Source organism: Anomalospiza imberbis, chromosome 24 (assembly GCF_031753505.1).
Source record: "Anomalospiza imberbis isolate Cuckoo-Finch-1a 21T00152 chromosome 24, ASM3175350v1, whole genome shotgun sequence".
NCBI lineage: Eukaryota > Metazoa > Chordata > Aves > Passeriformes > Viduidae > Anomalospiza > Anomalospiza imberbis.
This window is the reverse complement of record NC_089704.1, coordinates 1,326,342-1,343,612: the sequence shown is the minus strand read 5'-3', so window position 1 is coordinate 1,343,612 and position 17,271 is coordinate 1,326,342. Positions and strand designations below refer to the sequence as shown.

The 17,271-nt window shown below is 52.9% G+C and overlaps 1 protein-coding gene and 1 long non-coding RNA gene across 4 annotated transcripts in view; one reads left to right on the top strand and one right to left on the bottom strand.

Annotated features, from left to right (window-relative positions):
• KIRREL3 (kirre like nephrin family adhesion molecule 3) overlaps positions 1–10,000 on the bottom strand; it is a 377,774-nt gene extending 367,774 nt beyond the window's left edge. For 2 of the 3 annotated variants that reach the window (XM_068172247.1, XM_068172248.1), the window contains exon 1: positions 9,774–9,999. In XM_068172247.1, the coding sequence (XP_068028348.1) occupies positions 9,774–9,834 (61 nt within the window). In that variant the 5' untranslated portion in view covers positions 9,835–9,999. Of the gene's footprint in view, positions 1–9,773 lie in introns of all 3 variants that reach the window. The other variant, XM_068172246.1, reaches the window with a different exon arrangement.
• A 1,038-nt stretch (positions 10,001–11,038) lies between these two features.
• LOC137462071 (uncharacterized) lies at positions 11,039–15,369 on the top strand. Its single transcript, XR_010993570.1, has 3 exons — positions 11,039–11,392; positions 11,933–12,019; positions 15,096–15,369. It is a non-coding gene; the product is annotated as an uncharacterized lncRNA (long non-coding RNA).
• Positions 15,370–17,271: the final 1,902 nt, after the last annotated feature.

Here is a 17,271-nt window from a genome sequence, read left to right as displayed (position 1 = left end):
CACGGGATCGTGGCAATCTGAACAGCCTGGAATGCTCTGGCTGCTGCCTTTCCAGACAGCCCTCTTGATGAGAGAGCTTTGAGGATTTCAAAGGGCGCTGTGTTCCCCAGTTTATCACAAGTGTCTATCTTAAACCAACATTATCATTTTAAGCATGACCGGAGCAAGAGGAATCTTCAGCAGGCGCTGCTGCCTCAGGAGAGAGACACAGAGACAAAAAAGACCCCTCAGACTCACAACCCCGTGCAGACCCCGACACAGCCAGCCCAAGAGCTGAGCTGCTGCCATCAGCGCAGATCTGTCAGGAGGGACATGTACACTGCTCCAGGCTTGACAGAAAAGACATTTCTGCTCTGCCATGAAATTCCTCCCGCTGCCCTTTCCAGAGTGTTACAGCTCCACTTTAGTGCCACCCCAGCGGAGGGGAACGGATGTTTTCCAAGGGGTGGCAGGTGACAGAGACAGCCACCTACTCCCAAAAAGCTCCCTACAGCCACTGCCAGGCTAAACACACTGGGCAGGGAGGGAAAGAGCAGCCCTGGGGTGACACCCACCCCAACACCCAAACCACGAACACAAAGCCTGTGTGCACCAGAAATGCCCAGAAAATCTTGCCCCTCACCAAAGCAAGAGCAGATGACAATGGTCAGGATGTGGGGCTGGACTGGGACAACTTTCAGCATGCAGAGGCTGTCTAAGCTGCACATAGAACGAGGTTTAGGCACATAAAGGCTGAGGGACAGCAGGACTGAAGATGTTCCCCCTGGTCCCTGGTGGGGAAAGGCCAAACCAGCAGTGCTGTCTCCTAGGTATAGAGAGAAGACCCTGTCTTGTTCCCTAGCAATTCCCATTAATAGAAGGGCAAATAAAGGAAATCACAACAAATCTATCATCAGTAAGTCAAGCTTCAGTTCAGACAGAAAGAGTTAATTTACAGCCACTCCAAGCTTTGATATCTTAAACCTTTTCAGTGTCTGGACAAGATGAGGAATAAGCACAGACAGTGTCAGACTCTGTGATCGGGAGGACAAAATGCTGCAAACAGCTGTGCCTAATTTTAGCGTCTGTTGATTCTGTTTCTCCGGCACTTGTGGAGGATGGGGGGTGGCCCTGTCACTCCTGGCTTATTAAAGACACTGCCAGAAGGAAAAGAGGCGAGTGTTGAATCACACTCCGGGGATTAGCTCGTGGGAGGGAGAAAGAGCAGCACAGCACCGCTGACCAGGGGCAGCAGCCATTCCCTGCTGCAGGTTATCCCACACGGATCCACAGGCAGGCGTGCAGCTGCTTATGGAGGGGAGGAACCCCTTGGGTACATTTATGGCTGTGGGGGGCACAAAGTTGGGTCAGAGAGCCCCACGTCCCCCTCCCACACCCCGACCCTTCCTGCCTGTGGAGCAGCCCATGGAACTCCCACATGATGCGCTCCCAGGCAGGGTCACCTCAAGCTCCTCCTGGACATGTGCCCAACCACACACTGGGGTGGCCACTTCAGAGGGCCCTCAATGCTTCTCCCAGCCCAGCAGTCAAACAACCTCTCCATTCCGAGGGCATGGCCTTAGCTGCTGAGCCCCAAAGGCCAGGCGCGGTACTCTCAGCATCCTCGCAGAGCTGGAGCCCAGCGGTCACCTTGGACCTTTCCGAAGGAGGTGACACCGGCAGGTGGGAGCGGAGCGCTCGGCTCCATGCGAGCGCGGCTGCTGCCACCGCCAGGCTGAACGGGAACAGTGAGGGTGAAACCTGCAGCAGCTCCGCCAGGTGACCTGGTTTGGAGCCAAAACACTCGGGCACTCCTTCCCCCGTGCACCCCCGGCGCTCTCCTCCTCAGCCTGGGTTACGGCGACATCCCCCGTGTCCTCCAGCTGCTCCTGCGGCGCTGGGATTGCGCAGGAAAGGAGGCAAAAATCCTTGGGAAACCTGCGACAGCCGGACACGGCTGGGACACCTGGAACAGCCACGGCCGGGCACTAAGCACACGCTCCACTCCGCTAGGAACGAGTGCTCGCAGGGCGGAGACAGCCGCAGACATCAGAGGAGCTGATAAGGCTCATCTGAGTGATAACGATTTTGTCTCCAGTTATTTTTGTGCAGCTGGGAACAAGTGGCTGCAGTCAGCGCCTTGCCAGCTGGGGAGAGAGCAGCGGTTCTGCATGGTCGGGGACAGAAACACAGCCAGCTCAGCCCCCCACCATGCTCCCCGCGTTGTCCTCCTCGCTGGCAGAACTTGTCACGGGCTGACCGAGACAGCACCAAGTGACATCTCAGGGTGACAGGTGAAGATGCAAAGCGAGGAGTGGTAAAGAGCAGGGTTTTCTTGCAGACACAGCTTGAGGGAAACAGTCAAGCCCCGGCTGCCTCAGCAACATCTCCATGTGCTGGCTGGGTTTAAATCCCTTCAGAGAAGCCAGAGGCCTTTTCCTGTTGGGCAGAGAGAAACTCTCACCCAACACCTGAAGGCAGAGCAGCCAGAGGTGACCATCTCCCTGCAGCACCTGCAGGCCCCACAGCACTGCCAGCATGGACCAGTGTCACCCTTTCCTCATCTCCTTGAGCTGGAGGTGAATCAGAGCTCACAGTTTGTCACACAGCAGCGACAGCTGAGCCTCATCCTTGGCCTCACCAGCTGCAGCCAAGCAACTCCCTGTTTGCACTGGGAAAGGCAGAGGCAGATCCAGCCAAGCACCGGTCACCTGGGCAGCTCTGCAAGAGGGGCCTGCTCCTCCTGAGCCAGCAGCCTCACCAGATCCAGCCAATATTGGCCAAACCATGTTTTCATCTTTGGTTTGCAGCCAGCACCAAAGAAAGAGCAGGCCTGGCTGTCCAGAAGGAAGCTCCATGCATCTCTTTACACTCCACGCCATAGAATCAGAATGGTTTGGGTTGGAAGGGATCTTGAAATACATCTCATTCCACCCCCCTGCCATGGCCAGGGATGACATGCACTATCCCAGGTTGCTCAGGTTCCCATCCAATCTGGCCTTGGACGCTCCCAGGGATAGGGCACAGCTCCTCTGTGCCAGGCCTCACCACCCTCACAGGAATGGATTCCTTCCCATCATCAGCTACCCCTGCTCTAAGGAGCTTCTGCACCTGTCTCCACATCCCCTTCTGATCCAGGGGCTTCAGATCCATCCAAAGCAGCTCCTTCCATCCCACTTTTTCCAGAGACTCTCAAAATCCCTGCTGTTGTTCCTGCCGTGCTGGCCATTATGCAAGTTTGGCTGTCTTAACTCGCTGCTGAGCATACAAGTGGGGCTGACATTTATTTAATCCTCATAGTAATGTTGACTGTGTACTTACTGAAACACCTCATGCTTATGGAAGACATTTGTTTCCAAGCAGCTTATGCTAAATTGCAGTGATATAAAGGAAACACTTATCCAATATTGACATTCACTGACTGGCAGCAGACTGCTTGAATACTCATTTACGCCGGGGGCGGGAGGGGGACGGGACAACAGGCACCTGAGAGGGATTCAGGCCTTTCCTTTCTGACCTTTTAACGAGTTAGGTGATATTAGGTTAATGATAACCTGCCCAAAATACAAGGTGGGACTCCAAGCCTGTGGCTTCTTCCACTCACTCCTGGGCCACAGCACAAAGACTGATCCCTCATCCATGGGGAAGTTTGAGGGAGCTCATCCCTTCCACCATCGGTGCATATTTCACCTGTAATTAACAGGGCTCCTCTCGCCTGCAGTATGTGTCCTGCTGGGCAGAGTGCCTCAGAAAAACCACATTATGGAATGTTCTCCGTTTCTATTTCCCCTCCCACAACGTTGGGGTTGCTCATCCAGAGGGCTCCTGAAACGTTCAGGAGGTGCTGCTGCATCCCCCCAGACCCGGCCCAGCCAGGCAGGGTGTTCACCACTGCCTTTGCCTCGTATTGAGCATGACAACCCCAGAACATAAATCCAGCAGCCCTTAGGAGGTGAATTAGCCACCACAGGACCACACACGTGTGAAACCTGCCCGGCAATTCCACCCAATGCAAAGTAATTGGAAACAAAAGACAGCATCTATTATCCGAGTTGAAAGTCTGACCGTGCCTGCATCAATGGTTAATGAGCAGCAGTTATGGCAAAGCCCTCAAAAACCAATTACATCCTGCTCCACCCCAAATGCAGCAGACCAAAAGCTGCTGTAGCTTTTGTTGCGAGTGGGGGCGTTGAATGAACACATTAAGACAAGATCTTATCCCCAAGTTAGCATCTGAATTTAACAATGCGAGTGTTCCACCTCCCACTTCTCCAGCATGTGACACTACCCGAGGCAGGACGCCCAGAGCCCATCGCTCACAGGCACTAAAAGCACATTTAGATTTTAAGCTGTTTAATGCAAGTCACTAAAAGGAAGATCCATGTAACAGCCAAGTGACCTCCAGCTTCTTTGCTCCACTTCGGAGGCTGCTGCTGCCACCAGGGAAAGGCAAACACTTGAGTGTGGGTCTTGCCAGCGAGGCAATGAATAAACAGGCTCGGCTAGGCTCAAAGGGCATATTGAACCAGGACATCTGTTAGGCCACCGTTTCCAAGACCAAATCCCAGCATTTTCTCTGTCCTACCACAAGGCACAATTCAGAAATGCATACTTTCCTCTTCCCGCTTCCAGCACTGTGGAGCACAGATGTGCCATGAGGTGCAGTGCAGCGGAGGAATGGAAACCCCCGAGATCTGAGCAGCACCAGGATCCTGCTGCTGAACCTTTGCCTGGAAAGATGAGCACAGGTTTTAAACTTTATTTCTTCCCAGGCAAGAAATCCTGCACGTCTCCTGGCGTGTTTGAAATGAGTACTGGGTTCCCACATCTCTGCAAAAGCCAGGCCATGTGCCAGCCCTGAGGGCAGGGCACAAAAACTCACAGCTCCACCAAAGGCCTTAAATCTCAGCAAATAAGAGACTGATTTACAACCAATTTGTTTCACTACCTATTGATTTATAAAATAAGCTTGTACATGGTCACTGAGGCCCTGTTGCTCTCTTTGGCCAGAGGTGCCTCTCAATGAAGCCAAAGGAAAAACTTGTACTGCTCCTGAACAGAAGATAAATGATGGCCTTCAGCAGTTGTTGGTATAAATTTGCTGGGCTTTAAAGTAAATAAATAAATAAATAGAAGCTGTTTAATCCTACTGGAAGGATTCTGGAAGTGATGTAAAGCCAATTCTCCAGCAGCATTTCCATAAAGCCCCCTGCACCCAGCGTGCTGAGGAGCTGAGAGCACTGTACAAACTCGCAAAGCCGATCATTAAATCAGAGGTTTGGAGCAGCCACACTCTCCATCACAGGCTGCTCACAGGAAGAAAACAGTTTATTCAAAGCCCTTGATCCTCAGCCAACTCACAACCTAAGGGGCACATTGGCCTCTCCCCCCTTTATTTACAGCTACAAAAGAAAGAAGAGCACGGAGCTTCTTTATCCTAACATTTGCAGTCCGACTACAGAGTGGCTGGAGCCGGTGACACGCGGTGCTGGGAACCTGTCAGGGATTTCAAGGCACGTTCAGACTCCAGTTGGTGTCCCCTAAACCAACAGGAAAGCACAGAAATAATCGACATCAGCCTGAGATGTGCTGTGCATAAACTGCCTGGGCACCTCTGCTTAACCTTGGAAGGGGGAGGCTGGTGGGAATGTGGCCTTAGCTCCGAGGAGGAACATCTGCCCAGCTCCCCTCCCTCTGGCACAGGGCACCTGAGCAAAACCCCAGCTCCCCCCTCCTATGCTTTTCTGAGAGCTGAAACCTTGCAAGAAAAGCTGATTTGAGCAAAGTCATCAGTGGCCCTCACGTGGCTCTCACTGCAGGAGGTACAGATGGGAGATGGGGAACCTAAATTGTGTTAAAACAGGTGTTGGAGGAGGCAATTCTGCACCATTCCTTTGGGACAGCACAGACTGGACAACACCAGTTTTATCTTGAGGCTTATTTCAGTTTCCTTCCCATGCAGCCCAGTTGTGAATGCATTGCCCCCACCAAGCCTGCACCTTTCCACCAGCAGCACCTCACAAAGCATTTTCCAAACCATCTCTGTCTTCTACTCAACTATTTCCAGTTCCCAAAACCACAGAATATCCTGAAGTGCAACCTCCTGGGCTTCAGGAGCACTTCCTCACAATAATTTTTAAAGCTCACTGGATACTTCCACTCCTCATATTTCCTGACCAGCTCCCAGTGCTGACACTCCCCAGCTGGCTTTAGGGAGCAGCCCAACACACTCCCCTTGCAAAGCTGCCCTGCTCTCCACATGGCAGGAGGCATTAACATGGAAGAGGGACCACAACCACAGATTTCCAGGCTTTTCATTAACAGACTCGTGGTTGTCAGACACCGAAACCCCCCAAGTGCCCCAGGTCTTGCACACACACTCCCAGCACCCCAAACCTTGTATTTTTCCTCCCCATCACCCACTAACCACCCCCATGATGTGAAAATCCTCATCTCTTGGTCCCAGTCAGTGTTGGTGGGTGGAATTGGCCTGCTTTCTCTCATCAGCATGATTTCGCCCTTCTCCACCTGGGGGCTGCTGCTGAACCAGTGGGAAGTTGAGCCACTGCTGCTGATAACGGCCCCACTGACAGAAGATTGTAAAGCATTTGCTTCCAGGGAGGAACCAAGTGAACTGTGAAGGAGAAAAACATACCCTGCAACACCCAGAGAACTCGGTATTCATCACCCCGAGGGAAAGCAAACATGCCTTTGGAAAGAGAGCCCCAGACAGGCAGAAATCTTCCCATCCAAGGTAAATTTAAGATGCTGCCAAATCCCTCTAGTACAGGCCAGCGAGAGGAGGAGGTGGCTGTAGGTGCCTCTTCAGTGGTGCTCTCCCCACGGCCCCACCTCCCACACTGAGACACCTTCTCCAGTTGTCTCCAGCCTCCCCCAGTTGTTTCCAGCCTCCCCCAGTTTGGCTGGCACTGCAGCAGGGGAGGGACGGGTGAGTTATTCCCCAGGCAGAAGCAAAGGCAGGCAGATTCATGGCAGCAGCAATTCCTTCCCACCAAGGGTACCACACACCCCATCTCCACAAAAGGCCACTTGTGCTGGGACTCTCTCCCTCCCACCAAAGCTGTGACCCTGACAGCTTGGAGGGGGTGGAAGAGTGAGTGAGTGGTACCAGGGCAAAGCAGCCCTGGAGCACTGACCTATCAACCCTCAGGAAGAGCCAGCACAGGTTGCTTCAGACCATTTACAAGGGGGAAAGACAGAGGATGCTCCAGGGAAGGCAATTTGTTCTGCCCAGGTCCCCTGGAGCAGTGAGCTGTGGGTCAAATCCTCCTCCCTCCCAGGCTGAGCCATGCCTGGGGTGCCCAGGTACAGCACGGCCCCAGACTGGAGCAAAAAGCAGCTTCCTCCTCCTGCAAGCTCCTTTGGAAGCCCAAGTTCCAGCCTGCATGGGCTGCAGGAACAGCAGGATACCAGGACATCACCGGGATGCCCATGTAATACAAAACCAAGGGCACAGGTGTACAAATCCTGTGATGGAAAATGTCCTTTTGGAGAGGTTTGGGATAAGGAGAATTTTTTTAAAGTACTGTCCAGACCAGAGATCCCAAGTGGAATTTTCAGCAGAGATGATCCTTCCAGCCCCGCTGCCCTTGGCTCAGGGTAATTTAATTATGGCAAATCGCTTCAAGCCACTTTGTCAAGAAAACACAGCCCTGCCTGCCCCTTGCCCACAAAAAGGAGCTCCTCAGACTCCTGAAGGGCAGAGCCAAATGATTTTAGTTGTCCCTTGAAGTGATTTTGGACCAGCAGCTCCTCCTGGGCAAGGCAGGGCTGCCCCATGCGTGCCCACACAGCATGCCATCCCCACACCTTAGCGACACCTCTGTCACGGCCAGCCAGTGCCACCACATGTGGACACAGCACAGCTGCTGCTCGAGGGGAGGCAAACACAACACGTGCTGGGAAAGCTTCAGCACCTCCATCCAGGCCTTTCCTTCCCCACAGAACCGTGTGGCCGAAGGAACCCTGTGCATTAAATCCTGTTAGGGATCCTCTGCACGGGAAGAGCCGCGGTGCTGCCACAGCACCTTTGTCGTGCACAGAGAGCGGCAACTCCACCAAAATGCTCTTGGCTCATCCTGTGGGAGAAAACAGCCGAGAAAATGCTCTGCAAGGCACTCTCTGTGCCTCCTAACCCGGCATGAATAAGCAGGTAGCAGATGCACGATCCTGCAGGAGACAAACCAGCTGAGCTCAGGCAGCAGAGCCGAAGAGCCGCCTATTAAAAAGTGCATTAGCCCACATTAAAATCATGGCTGCAAAAGGAAGGAGCGGGGGGAGAACCCAACAAATCCCGGCTGGAGCCCGCTCACAAACTTCTCCAGCCCCGCCAGCAAAGTGCCATTTGACCTGCAGGGACTGACAGGGTCCATGCGAGCAGGGAGGGATGCGAAAGGCCGGGAGCAGCTTCCAAATTGCTGCTCTGCCCGCCCCGCCACTGCCCTGCTGTACCAGGGAGAGTTCAGATTTGTTCAGCCAGAAACCCACACGGAGGACACAGTGGGTTTCTTTTGTGCAGCAGCAAAGGCAAATGCAAACACAGCTTTCTCCCCGAAGGAATATTAGTACAAGCAGAGAGTGAGGGGAAGAGAAAAGGGAAAGGGAGGACAGTGTAGGAGCCCAACATCACATGCGAGCCCAGGAAAAGAAGAGGGAAGGATAACCAGGAGCACAGACACCACAAACAAGGCGTCCCTGCTCGGGGAATAGGGTGAAACCCAGCGTATGGTGGGGGATGTTCAGCACTGTCTGGCTGAGCAAAAAACCAGCTGCCCGTGGAGAAGCACTACTCTCTCCAAAAGTTTTATCCTTCATTTAATCAACAGATGGACTAGCTGCGTGGGTTTGGGGTTTTTTTATCCCTTTTTTCTTTTTTTTCCCAAGCATCCCCAAGCCGTACCCTCACAAAAGCTGGCGTGGGGACCACGGCGGCGTGACACAGATGGGATTTGACACCGGCGTTGGGGGGGGGATGAGCAGCACAGAGGGGAAGCCGGGGTCTGGCTGCAGCTCAGCGTTTTCCACAGGTGACAGATAGTCCAGGGAGCAGGCACCCAGCAGCACGTCAGATACAGCTTCCCAAAACGCACCCCCTTCCCTAATATATATATATATATTTTTTTTTTTTTACATTTTTTTACATTTATTTTTTGCGTGGGCATCAAGCAGGTTGTAAAGTTGCGGGGTGAATTCCTGCGGATTCCCACGCTCCTGCCCGCGCTGTGGGGAGGTGGGATGGGGCGGTAACACCCCCGCGGGGTGCCCACCTCCCCCGGGCTGGCTGAATTGGGAGTAACTCTCCTTCCTCGCACCTCCTCCCCCCTCCGGCGCAAATCGCTCCCTAGCCCGGCTCCACAGCCGCAGGCTCCTGTCCCCGGGCTGGAGCCGCTGCCGCCAGCCCGAGCGGCTCCTCCGCTGCACCGAAACTGAGCATCCATCGCCCTCCTGCACCGGGGGAAGCACCGGGCGGCGATGGGGGCGAGGGGGAGGCGGTTACTCAGCCAAGCCGTGTTTACACACAAACACGATCCAATTTACCAAGCTGGAACAGAAAGCACTCATTTGCATACTAAAGATTTTTTTGCTTATTTTTAAAGGAAAGAACGGTAAGCTGCCTCGGCGGGGATGCAGGAGGGAAAACTCTGCAATCCTCCCTCTCTCCCCCGCACCCTTTTCCCTTCCAAAACCCGCACGCAGCCCCCGCACCCCACCCCGAGCCGGGGACCCCCCCCGGCTCCTCCCGTCCGCCCCGCTCGGAAAGTGCGGGGTCCTACCGTGGCTGAGCAGGAGGCACCCGAGCAGGAGGAGGAGGAGGTCTGCCTGGAAAGCGCTCATTCCTCAGGGTGGGCTCGGGCTCGGGGCTCCGCTGCCGCTGCCGGCGGGGGCTTCAGGCCGCCGCCCGCCGGCTCCGCTCGCGCGGCTCCATCGCCGCCCCCCCAGCTCCTCCCCCGGCAGCGCTGCCTTCACTGGCGGAGCCTCGGCGGCGCAGCCCGGCTTTTGGAGCGGGGGGGGGGAAGGGGAGGGAGGCAAAGTGCCGGGGAAAGGGGGAGTAACTTGCGCGCAGCCGGCTCGGCGCGGGGAGGAACGTTCGCGCATCGCCCCCTCCCCAAAGCGTGGGGTGGGGGCAGCGGGCAGGGGCTGGGGCTGCTCCGGCCTCAGGTGTGCGGGAGGAAGGGATGCTCGTCCCCCTGCCGGCGCTGCCGCCGCCCCAGCGGGGCACCTAAAGCAGGAGCGCCAACACCTGCGCGGCTCTGCCCCCCCCAGCTCTGAATTTAAGGTGGGGGGTTGGTGCCTATCAGTCCCGGCAGCCCTGGACCCCTCCTCACCTCCCTGCGGGGCAGTCCGTGACTTCCCGGGGGGGCCGCCAGAGCTTCATCCTGAAATACAGGGGAATAGTCCCAAATCCCGGGAAAAGAGAGGGGGACATAATGTGTGTATGTCATCCCCCCCACCCCGGAGATAAATTATATCCAACGACCTCCCACAAGTCCAGAGGGAGCTGCAGATAGGGGGGGACTACTCTGGGACACCCCCAGAGCTGTACCCTTATTTCCTTCAGGAGGGGAGCAGCAGCTTTTCACACCTCCATAAAAACATACATTGGAGCTGGGAATGAAAAATAAAAATACACCTCCCCCCCAAAATAAAGTTTTGTTTGTAAAGATGGGACCCTGTAAAAGCACTTCCCACTGTCATTTTGCAGGACTGGGCAAAGGGACAAAAAGGCCTTTTTTTTTCCTTCAATCACCATTTTTATCCTTTTGTGGTTTCTGAGGGGTTTTTTTGCCTTCTTTAATTTCATTTTAACCCAGCAGGAGTTTGGGGGCAGAGCAGAGGTGCCCAAAAATCAAACCCAAACAATAAAATCATTGCTTACCACTACACTTTTTATGCCTACTGATGCCAGAGCCTCCCTCATCACCAGTCTGAGGGGTATGCGGGGATGGCTGAGGCAATTATTAAGCCAAAATGAGAAAGTAATTACAGCTGTGGACTCTAATTACTGCAAGGTGAGTTTGAAAAAAAGGCTGCACAGCTCTTCCTGCTGTTCTGGGGCTTCCTGCTTACCTTGGTGGGACCATGGCTAAACCATGACTACCAGCCCTGGTGTGGCTAAAAAAGGATAACTTTCTAAAATCCACTTGTGCTAACAAGCTAAACTGGTGCCAGGTGGTTAAACCTGGCTTAGGAGCAGCGTGGAACTGAGTTTTATTGATTGAAACACAAGCACTGCACGCAGGCTCTGCTCTCAGCGCAGGGGGAGTCACCCTGCAAATAAAGAGCTTTTATTATTATTTTTAGCCTGCATCCCTAAGGAAATCAAGCTTATTTGGGTTTATCCACGTGTGCTGGTTTGCCCATCCCTGCCTGCTCGTGTCCCTGGGAGAAGGAGGTGTAAAAGTGGGGCTTGGAGCTGTCTTGTTCCTGCATTTCTCCACTCTAAGGGATAGTGGCACTCCTGGAATGCATTCTCCACGAGGACATCACCTCCAGCCCTGGCAGTGGCCACAGCCTCAGTGGTGTGCCCGTGCCTGGCAGTTTACAGGTGGTGCATTTTTTGGTGTACTTTTTTCTGGCAGCAGCACTGATTTAAATGTGCGTGGAATAAATTGCTCAGTGCCTGATTTCAGTGGGAATTAGATTTCTAAATAATTCCAAGGCTCTCCCTGTTGTGTTTCAGTTTATTCTGCAAAATGTTGTTTGCTTGCAGACGAGGGGTACTAATGTATATTAAGGCTGCTACACAAGTCAGGCTTTCCTGTGAAGCTTCAAAACACCATTAACATTTGCATGGCAATTTCTTCTTTTCCTTTCACAAAAAATATTATTCTTTGCCTGCATCCAAAACAGCAGAATTTTTAACTTCCAGGAATCATGAATATTTTTCTCTTCTTTTTTTTTTTTTTTTTCCCTTCTCCTTTCTCCTTTCCAGTGAAAACATTTCAGCTGGAAAATTCTCATCATTGCAATACTGACCTTTGCAAAGGGCTTTAAATCCTTGAGTGGAAGTAGCAGGTAAGTGCGAAGTTTTATTAACTGATTACCTCTGTGGTTTCGACTACATTGGTAGTCAAATTTGATTTAGAGGACCAGGCACATAAAAAAAAAAAAAAATCAGCTTTCTGACATAATTTTGGCTTGCTGCAGCCTGAGCAGCGTCCTGCAAGATCAGCTCCCCTCCACCTGATTCAGGAGAGCAAATCGAGTGCAAACTGATTATTAGCTGCTCCTCTCGGATATCTCATTTAAATCTGCGCTGTGTTGTGGAAGGAAATGAATCATTCCAATTAAAAAGCTGAGAAAATCAGGGAGCTGGGGGGAACAGCCTTTAGGGAGGAATATTAAGCTGGTGCTGGGACCAGGGTGCATTTGCAGCTGCAAACCCCACGTGGGGTCCCTTTGCACCCCTGCTCCCAGACCTGGGGCCGTGTCCACATCTCCCCATGGAATTTGGGGACACACACCTGCTCTGTGCAGTATCTAAAGGCAAAGGGCAATTCCAGAAGCTGAAAAGAGCAGATGTTCAAACTCTCCCATCCTTCTGAACATCAGCAGGCAAATTCCTCTTCCCCCCACCTTTTATTTTTTTTTTAATTCCACATTGACAAGTGTAATAGATATGAAACACCACAACAATGAAAGCCCAGACTTTCTCATGCCTTTGCCTCTCTTACTTCCAAGCTATTTACTGAGAAGTATTTACCAGAAAGTGCAAGAAACAAAATGTTCTGAAAATGCTGCAGCAAAATGGAGGGGGGAAAAAGAGAATAATATAAAACATGTAAGCAGCTTGATCAAAATGAAGCAATATTGACAGAAAATGGGGTTTTAAGCAGCAGGACAACAGCAACTCAGATGGATTTCATTCTTGTGGTATTACAGCGCTAAGCCAAGCACCTGGAAGAGAGAGAGAAAGGAAAATAATCACGTTTCCCTGGTTTAGAAAGTCTTTTCCTTGTCATTTAAAAATACACATGACAAGTGAAAGCTGTGCAGAGTCCTGCTGGAAAAACATGGAGCTGGGACTTGAAGGTTTTCCCTGCTCCTGTTTCAGAGCTTCCCCCCGTGGCTTTAAGGAAACACATCCCTCGTGCCTCAGTTTCCCCTCTGCAGAGCACCACTCCCCTTTGTCACCTGTTTGCAGCACAAATGCTTCCAAGGTAGGCTGACTCCTGACTGGAAAGCAAAAAAATGGGATAAAGGAATGGAGGAAGGTGCAGCTGTCCCTCCAAATCATAGGAGAGAGGCACAGCCCTTCTCCCACGCTGCAGGACCTCGCTGCAGTTTTGGGGCTGAGAGGTCGTGGAGGTGCCAAGGATATCCTTGGGGATGGCAGGGTGCAGCAAAGCTAGGTTGGGGTTTTGAGGGGATATTTGGGGCTGTGTTTTTCCTCCCAGGAGGTCACACCATTCCTGAGATTCTCTTGGAGAGGGCAGAAAACAGGGAGAAAAAAGAAAACCTTTTTGCTTGGCTGGAGGTAGGCACAACTGCCACTGCTTTTCCCTGCAAGAGTGAAGGCAGTGCCTCCCAGAATTCCCCAGTTCTGCCTGCCCCTCTGCCCAGGACACTAGAGCAGTTCCAGTGTTCCAGCTCTGGTGCTGCCTCGCTTTCCGGAGCAACCGTAGCCAAAAAGTGCCAGTCCCTTTCCACATCTCCCACCGGATCCTCTTTGAAAACAGCCCAGGGAAGGCCAGGGAAGCAGATCAGTGGGAGAGCCTGGGCTCTTTTCTCTCCTTGTCTCCTGTTCCTCCCGGCTGTGTGGAGAGCTGCCAAAGCCCCTCGGCCCGTGGCACTCGATAAAGCTCTTGTACAGCAGCTCTGGAGCAAGATGGGCAGGCAGAGGCAGGGCCTGGGAACAGCAGGGGAGGGGAGGGACAAGCTTCGCGGGTTAAAAACAAGAAAGAAAAGAGCTCTGATGGCATTTTGGGTTCAGCTTCCTACTCCAGCCTGGCACCCCCTTTGTCTGGGGGGAGCCAGGGTTGGTGCCGTGGGGAAGGCTGGAGCTGGGGGTCAGGAGCAGGGATGGAATCGGGACCTCCCCTGCTGCATCACCGCCTGGGCGATGCGCCGGGGGCTTCCCCTGATCTCCAGCCTGAGCCTGCCCTGGAGCAGCTCAGCCAACTCACAGGGCCTTGTCACTTCCCCCTGGAGCAGAGCTGGGTGTAGGGACACCCTGGGAATGAGGGGCTGGAGAGCAGCGCCACAGGAAGGGACCTGGGAGTTCTGTGAGGGCGGGTTGGACATGAGGCAGCAGTGCCCTGGCAGCCCAAAGGCCACCGTGCCCTGGGGACATCAGCTGGGCCAGGGAGGGATTGTCCTGCTGTGCTGGGGCCGGGGCAGCCTCAGCTCCAGTGCTGGGGGCAGCTGGGGCACCACAAAATAAATCTATCTACAGCTGCTGGAGAGTGCCCAAAGGAGGGACACGGAGATGGGAAAGGATCTGCAGGGGCCACAGGAGGAGAGCTGAGGGCACTGGGATTGTTCAGCTGGAGCAGAGGAGATGGGGGCAGAGCTCAGGGGCTGCAGCTCCTCCCAAGGGCAGCTCCCATCTCTGCCCTGGGACAGGGACAGCAGCCAGGGCACGGCTGGAGCTGGGCCAGGGCAGGTCAGGCTGGAGAGCAGGGAAAGGTTCTTCCCCAGAGGGTGCTGGCACTGCCCAGGCTGCCCAGGGAATGGGCACGAACCCGAGGCTGCCAGAGCTCCAGGAGCGTTTGGACAGCGCTGCCAGGGATGCCCAGGGTGGGGTTGTTGGGGGTCTGTGCAGGGCCAGGGGCTGGGCTGGATGATCCTGTGGGTCCCTCCAGCTCAGGAGGTTCTGTGATCTGTGAACTCCTGCCTTGCTTCCCACAGCCACCCTGCTCCTCTCACAGCCTCGGGCCATCCCAGCCAGCTCCGGGGACCCCGAGGGATCAAAGGCACAGAGGTGGCCAAACCCCATCACTGACACAGTTCTTGATAGGCCCTTCCTAACTTCACCCAGATCAGTCCCCAGGCCATTCCCTGGAGGCTTTAGGGCTGCCTTTCATGCAGGTCTTTTAATGCAAAGTTATTTTAATGCTGTGCTTTGCATTCTGCTGCTTCCCCTCTCCTGTCAGGGCTGCTGCCAAGGTTAAAGCAGCCGAGCTGGACCTGCTGGGATGTTGTGCACGGATGGGCTGGGTGTGCTCTGCCTGCTGCTGGAAATTGGGATTTATGGGGCCCTGCTGAGGAGTTGGTGGTGCAGAGGGATGGCTCTGGAACCCCGGGGTGAAGCTCCACAAGATATTTCCTGGGGTAAGAGGGAATTGCCACCCTGCAATCACTCCTTGCTATGAACAGACACAGGGAGCACCAGCCAGCCTTCGGAATTCCCAGCTCCTGTTTCACTGCCCAGATAAGCCCAGATGTGTTTGGGGATTGTCTCAGTGTTTCACTGGTGTTGCAGGAGAATCGGAGCCAAATTTCACCGTCCACCACCTGCCCCGAGGTGGTTGGTGGTATTCAGATTTGGGCAGATTGCCCCAATCCACTGGAAAGCTACTACAACTCTGGGTTTGGGTGCTGCTTGCGTGTCTGAACACAACAGACACTGGACTGCGTTAGTGCTTGCTAAGAATTCCAAATTCCATCTGATCCTGGCGTTTCCCAGGTCCCATGGAACTTTCCCAGCTCGACAGGGAGGTAGGAGGGAAGGGGAGAGCTCCGCAGCTCCTCCCGCGGCTGCAGGAGGGGAGCTGGCAGCAGGAAAATGTGATGGGAAGGATGTGCTGAGGCTGCTGGACACTGTCCTCATCACCAGTTATGCTTTTTAATATAATATTTGGCGATTTTTCATCCTCCAGACTCACTCTGGAACCTGGCTTGGACTTTTTTTTTTTTTTTTTTTTTTTTTTTTTTTGCTGAGGAGATAAAAAACAGTGCATTAGAAAATTATGAACTAGCTGCAAAGGGTTAAAGGCAGCATTTGTATAAAAACAATGAATCCCATTTTTGCTTGATTGGCACTTTAATTAGGCCCATGTCCTCTTGCTGCCACTGCAATCAGATTGGAGGAGAATGGGAAGCTTCCATACCGTTATATTTATCTCAAGATTACAAGATTTGCAATTTTTTTTCAATGCAAAGGGAAAAAAAAAAGAAAAGAAAAAAGCAAGGAAAAAAAAAACCCTGCTACTTTATAAACGTGGCAAGGGAACAATATTATTTAGGGCTTGGTGAAAGTGTGGCTTCCTGATTGCAGCGCAAGAATTAATCTTATTATGTTAACAAGGGATTGTTATGCTAAGGAGAAGAGGGAAGAAAAGTTCTCTCTCTCCAGTTTGCCAGGGACTGCGCAGGCTCCAGAGCCAGCCTTGAATTTAAGAGCTCCAGCGAAAAGGAGAAAGCCAAAAGTCCTTGTGGTTTTACAAGGCAGTTTCCCTCGTTTTCCTCTCTCTGGTTATAGGGGGAGGTTGTAACTCCGGCTGCCAGTGCCCGGGACTCTCCTGGGACCGGCTCCAGATCAGCTGGGCTGGTGAATAATGGTTCAGGTGTGATCTGAAATCACACCACCGTACCTGAGCCCAGCCACAGCCTGGAATCCCAACCGACACCAGCCCAGACTTGGAAATGGGGCCCAGCAGGGTCTTACACCCACAGCTCTGGGTGTAAAACAACAGAGACAATCAAAGACAACTCTGAGCCCATCACAGTGGGGGAAATGGGATGCTGGAGATTTCCAGTTTCTCACCTTTGTGGGAAATGTGTCTTTGTGGGAAAGAAGGGTCCCTTTATCCACCACCAAAAAAAAAAAGAAAACCAAAAAAAAAAAAAAAAAAACAGGAAAAAAATTGTTCTGCACTGCTTCTGGTGCTTTCAGGTGTAAAAAGGAAAACCTCTGGGTAACCCTGATACCCCTTACCTATCTCCCAGTCCTGAACCCCAACATCTGCAGTCCAGAGAATAAACATCCCCCAGCATGTGTCCACATCCTCTCCAAGCTGGTTGTGTTACAGAGAGATGAACAAGAGCTTGGAGTCAACATCCAGCCCCACTTTTTCCTCTCTTTTTTCCCAGGAAGCTTTCAGAGCCCGTGATGAGTGCGAGCATCTCTGAAAGCAAAAGTTGGCTGCGAAATTCCAGCCTGTTCCCGGGCTTTGCCCAAATCGAGGCAAAGGCGTTTGTTGTGCACTGGAATGGTTTGTTCTTCGAGCAGAGATAGAAATGATGCTGTTTGATTGAGGTGGCTAATTACACAGCTTGGAAAGTAAATTACAGCTATCAAATACCCCAGTGAATATTCCCTTACAAATA